The sequence below is a fragment of the Eurypyga helias genome, unplaced genomic scaffold, assembly GCF_000690775.1.
Source record: "Eurypyga helias isolate BGI_N326 unplaced genomic scaffold, ASM69077v1 scaffold19657, whole genome shotgun sequence".
NCBI lineage: Eukaryota > Metazoa > Chordata > Aves > Eurypygiformes > Eurypygidae > Eurypyga > Eurypyga helias.
Window position 1 is genome coordinate 9,966 of NW_010261357.1, and position 6,054 is coordinate 16,019.

Below are 6,054 nucleotides of genomic sequence, written 5' to 3' on the forward strand. Positions count from 1 at the left end.
TTCGAAAACATAATCCGTTCTGCCTTGCACAAATGTTTTGTGCAACCAAATCAGATCCAGTGATTCATCTGGGTTTTCCAGAGATGTAATAATTTAAATTGTAAGCTGCCCAGCATGAGGACGTCAAATCTCGGAGACCTTTAAGCCCAACCACAATTGGTTATTACATTAGTCAAGATACGCCACTTCCATGCTAGTTCCAGCTGTCTCAGAGTATCTTAATAGGCTCCTCAAATCAACCAACATTTGTTCCTAAGAAAGCATTCTAAATGACAGAAATGATGCCAAGTCATTTAGGAAGCAGACACCTGGTTTTGCAGCATTCTTGACCAATTAAAAACCCTTCATGAATTCACAAGATTTCAGATCACTCAATGAAACATATTATTTGGGTCTCAGTTACGGAATTCTTAAAATGAAGTCCAAAAGCTTACTTTTTGGGCATCTTCATGTCTTTCAAAACTAACGAAGCCAAAGCCTTTGGATTTTCCACTCTCATCGGTCATAACTTTCACACTTAGGGCAGGACCTGAAACAAAAAATGAAACACTCATGCTTTCTATACAGAGCGTATTCTCTTCACATTTTTAACAACCTGTTTAGATTTAGTTTACTTCCCTTGTATTACAAAGGACATCACTCATTAATACAAGATTGCTGATGTGCCCTGATGCTAACTTTCAACCTTTCAACCATTAGGTCTAAGTCTGCCACTCTGAATTTCTTTTCTACTGTATTTTCAACCAAAATGGAAGAAGAATTTCACTTCAAAGTGAATGAAACTGCATTCAAAATTTTCATTCAAAAATACAACAAATTTCATTTTGAATGAAATTTTCATTCAAAAATACAACAAAAAATACAAGTATTAGTGCTTCCATCCTTTGAAACAGGTACTGAAAGCCAGAAAGAAGGCCCTTCCATTAGGTACATGCTTATCCATTTATCCTGGTGAAAGGCCATCCCAGTTCAGCAATTCCAAACCTTTGAAAAACTGCAGTTCACAGACTCAGCTGAGACCAGTATTCGCTAAATTTGCTACCATTTCAACCACAGATATTCCAATAGTGGAAAGGAATTTCCTGTAAATGCTGCTTAGGGCTGCTATAGAATCTCTCCCATATGAGGCTCTGTCTTGCTTCACATGATATCCACTGCAGAACAGCAAAAGCACGGAGGAAAGAAAATTAAAAAACAGTAGAAGAATCTATAAATTAAGGAGCTTGCCACTTCCTATGTCAACGGTGACATCACACACATCACCAGATCATGATCTTATGCCCGCCATAAGTTTGCCCCGTGCATGACTGAGGATCAAGACAGAGCCACATAGCTTGCCAAGAGAAAAGTTCTTTATTCTTTCGTATTAGGTCAACCACCACAACGCAACTGAATAACGAATACCCTGAGTAAAGCTAAGTCTGAAGGTCAACGAGAGCAAAAGCCATCTCATTTGTCGTGTATCCCGTAATGAAATCATAACATCAGTCCATCTAAATCAGAACACACTTCTGTTTGCCATTTAAAAAATCTGCAAAACCCATTCATAGGGCTATTTAAACACATTATTTTCGGATTATCAGAAACCTGATGGCAGGATTATATACACTATTTTGGCTATTTAAAATTCTGAAGTGGATATTACTGCACTTTGAATCTGAAATTGGAATTAAGTACCAACGTTTCAGTACCCCTTTATTATTTATATCAACATCAGCCAGCCAGCTGATGCCTTGTATTACATATAAGGCACTGGGCAGATAAGATACAAGAAGTAAACTGAAGTTCACTTGTGTTTGTATAAACGTAAAGTTTATTACCAAACTTGCCAAAGAGTTCCTTAAGTCTCTCATCATCCATGTCTTCTCCAAAATTCTTGATGTAAACATTGGTGAATTCCTTTGCTCTGGCTCCAAGCTCTGCCTCACGTTCCTTGCGGGACTTAAACCTTCCAACAAATCTAGTTGCAGGAGAACAGAATAGTGTAGATTAAAGCAACTCTGTCAAGGTGTAAAAATTTACTGTAATCCTCTGGCATCACGTGTTGTTCTTAATCAGTCTCATTGTTCATTATAGGCATGAAATTCTTCAGAGCTACATCAGGGTACTTATCACAGTTACTAGCATAAAAATACTCCCAAGCCATTGACGAGACTGTTCACTCTTATAAAACAGTCTCTGACAACAGGAGCTGGACAATGGGAAAGAAAAAAATAGGTAAAATAACAGAAATCCTAGATATTGGCATCATCTCTCTGCCATACCAAAAACTTGGCAGTCTTAAAACAGCACCGTTCTCCGATCCAGCTTTTAAGGAAGGGCTATTTAACTAACCTCTCCTACTCCCCCGCACACCCTTCCGGCCTATATCAAAGCAGGCCTCTTTTATTTTTCTTTTTCAACTTGCTCTTCAGTCAAATACCATACAGAAATCCTAGATATTGGCATCATCTCTCTGCCATACCAAAAACTTGGCAGTCTTAAAACAGCACCGTTCTCCGATCCAGCTTTTAAGGAAGGGCTATTTAACTAACCTCTCCTACTCCCCCGCACACCCTTCCGGCCTATATCAAAGCAGGCCTCTTTTATTTTTCTTTTTCAACTTGCTCTTCAGTCAAATACCATCGCAAATTGTCTGGGACCACCAAAGGTCAGTCCATACCATCACAGAAAGAACAGAAGCTGAACACCACTCTGCCACCCAAGGAACCGCAAAAAAAACACGGCTAACGCTGATCCCTGATGTAGCAGACTTTTGCTCTCACATTTTGTTGTGTTGTCCAATGTTATCGGTCCAAATCCGACAAATCCAATAAAGTAGCATGCAGCAACTCAGCATTTCCTTAGATTTTGACTTCACCTGATTTATAGCAACCAAGGATGGCAAGAATAGTGCATGCTCAGCAGATTTTGACAGTGAGCCAGGCTAACGCTGATCCCTGATGTAGCAGACTTTTGCTCTCACATTTTGTTGTGTTGTCCAATGTTATCGGTCCAAATCCGACAAATCCAATAAAGTAGCATGCAGCAACTCAGCATTTCCTTAGATTTTGACTTCACCTGATTTATAGCAACCAAGGATGGCAAGAATAGTGCATGCTCAGCAGATTTTGACAGTGAGCCAAGTACTTTAACAAGCCTATCCTGAATAGAAATTCAAAGCAACATTAACTCTCATCATGTATTTTACCAAACAAAGTTCTATGTAATTATGTGCTTTTATGCTGATCTTTTTCTACCAATTTAAAAAGGTTATATAAAAATGGAAGGTGAGCGAAAACACCCATCGTACACCACTCCAGCACAGAACAAGCAGGAAAACTAAAGTTTCAAAAATACACGTTCCCCCTGTATGTGGCTCAATCCGTCCATCTCTCCGTGTAAAAATAATTCATGATGGTAAGCGGATGCTCATTTCTGTTACCCTTTTTCCAAACCCTTCCAAGTATTTATAGATCTATTCTTTTGCAACGCTAACACATATCATAATGATCCCTTAGGCATAGCTGTGAGGTACACTCACCACTTCCCCCACCCCTAGCCTAGATATCACTAGCCAAGTAGCCAAACAACCTTTTTTTCCTACAGCACAGAACAGTGATAATGTTTAAAATGTTACATTTCTGCAAGTCCTATTTTCTACTCCCATTTCCTAGATCTGGCTATTAACAGACATTCACACAAAAACATTAGTGTGATCCAACTGCTATTCAGGACTGAATAACTCTAGAGCTTTAAGTTTCATTCAAAAAACAGATAATGTTTCTATCTCACAACTCTTACAAAGGAAGTATCATTCAGAATACCCAATGGATTGTATTTTATCTCAGACCAGTAAGATCAGAAAAACTAGAGAAGTTCTCAAATCCTCATTACAACGTTTCTCCCCCCCACGAGTCCACTACTGGCATTTTCTGAGCTTATTCTGCCTTCTGAATAGGCAGATGACACAGTTCACAGTATTCCTAGCACTAAAAGTCTAAATCCTCCTTAAAACTAGACACGTTTAGAACAACCTGCCTTTGCTAGGTAAGCTTTAGGTATCTGTCTGCCGTAAAATGCATTTCAGGCTGTTGAACCCCAACCACATATTCATGTACTTACACTTTGCGGTCATTAAGCAGCATACCATTCATTTTTTCAATAGCTCTTTCTGCAGCTTCTTGTGTCTCAAAATGTACAAATCCATAACCCTTGGATCCGTTTTCGTCACATACCACCTATTAAAGAAAAACCTGGTTGTAATGCCCATGGAATGTTTCCAGCGTAAACTGAGGGGGTTTTGTGTCAAACCATTAAACGCACCCATAATTTTCCACTAACCTTACAAGATAGGATGTTTCCAAAAGCAGAAAATGTGTCATACAAAGCTTTGTTATCAATTGATTTGTCCAAGTTTTTGATGAAGATGTTTCCTACACCACTTTTGCGTAGAGACGGATCGCGCTGAGACCACATGATGCGCACTGGTTTGCCTTTAATGACATCAAAGTTCATGGTATCCAAGGCTCGTTCAGCTGGAAAAACAGTGTGGAATTAGTAGGAAATACTAAAGTTATTAAAATAAGCACTCAAATAGCATTATGTATAATTTTTCATAAATTCTTTATTATTTTAAGTCCAGCACCTTCGCCAAGGTTTAAACCCAAACGTCCATGAAAACCTGCAAAAACTCCTCAGCAAAAGCTGCACTCAGGAGACAGGAAGGAGCACAGGTCAGCTGACAAAGCTGCAGAAGTCCCAGTAGCCTGAAGGATTGGACCCTGCTAGGAAAAGGTGGTATAGTGACAGAAGAAAATGTATCAAGCGATGGCAATTATGACACATTCCAAGGGAGGAAAAGTTTTAACTTGTGTGAAAATCAGCAGGCTGCTCACACATCACGTAGATGTATACTGCCTCAATAAAAATGCCTTCGGGGGTACAGCTGGTGCTGCATGAGGCTTTTTGCAAACACTAACAAACCCCTGAATCACCAGTACCCCTAAACTGACACCATTTCCTTACTAGGTGGAGTTCAAGCCTGGTTCAGGCAGCTGTTCCAGACAACTCCTCAGTGACAGAAAAGATCTGTGATGGGGTTCCAGGCAAGGGACAGTTCAAAGTGATTTAAAACTAGCACCGGCTTAAGTTGGAAAATCTGAAATTATATGTATTTTTATTAAAAGCTCATGATGAAATACATACAAGCTCAATGAAGGAGCAAGCATTAAAACGGCAAAATGCAGTAACACAAACCAGGTTTTGTTACTCCAATGGAGCAGTTTTTCCAGCAGAACCCCAAAACTAACTTTTCAAAGCCCGAATTCAAGATGTCTGTGTGTCTAGACAGGGAAGTATCAAGGCTTCTTCAGTTTTCATACATCCCTTCAAAGCAACAAGACAAGTCTGTGGTGTTTGAAGTCAGCAATGTATTTAAGCAACAAAGAGCAACAGTTCTTCAGTATGGCAGACACATTTAATGATCTACACGAGCTCATCGTTGTTCCTATAGGTCTGGGAGAAGACTGGAAAAAGTCCCAGTAAAACCCTGAAGTGGCGCCCATTGGTACTAACTCCCTTCACTGCGATTTGCATACAGCAGAGCAATGCGATGTTAGCAAGGCTGCAATCAGTTTAGGAACAGTAAGATTGTCAGTTAATTGCTCTTCTTAGAAGGACCAAGGGCCAAAACTACTGTGAAAACCCTTATTTCACGTTTTTGTTCTTTAAACGCTGCTTTTATCTTTAGCTGTGTTGCTGGGTATCACAGCCAAAAACCCCACTGCCATCAGTCTCTGGTTCAGCCGGTAACCCACGCTTTACATCCTTTCTTCCTACATTTGCAGGTTACAAGTGAATTTGAAGATTATATTTTCTGAAGGACATCTGTAGAAGTTAACAGAACAGATATCTAACATTTTCTTGTAAGAAATCGATACATTTCTATTGATACAATTACCATATTCACTTGGCAGTAGTAAGTCAACAATTTAGGCGGAAGCCACAAAAAATAAAAGCACTGCCGGTCTTTTAAGTTAAAGCTTTCACAAGCTTTTGATACAAATTAAGCAG

General features: G+C 39.4%; 1 protein-coding gene across 2 annotated transcripts in view; it reads right to left on the reverse strand.

Annotated features, from left to right (window-relative positions):
• The window catches only part of PABPC1 (poly(A) binding protein, cytoplasmic 1), an 11,134-nt gene extending 6,622 nt beyond the window's left edge, over positions 1–4,512 (reverse strand). For both annotated transcript variants that reach the window (XM_010155348.1, XM_010155349.1), the window contains exons 1-4: positions 4,324–4,512; positions 4,105–4,220; positions 1,821–1,960; positions 435–529 (exon numbers count right to left, since the gene is read on the reverse strand). In XM_010155348.1, coding sequence (XP_010153650.1) covers positions 435–529; positions 1,821–1,960; positions 4,105–4,220; positions 4,324–4,497 — 525 coding nt within the window. In that variant the 5' untranslated portion in view covers positions 4,498–4,512. The remainder of the gene's footprint in view (positions 1–434; positions 530–1,820; positions 1,961–4,104; positions 4,221–4,323) is intronic.
• Between the last annotated feature and the right edge of the window lie 1,542 nt (positions 4,513–6,054).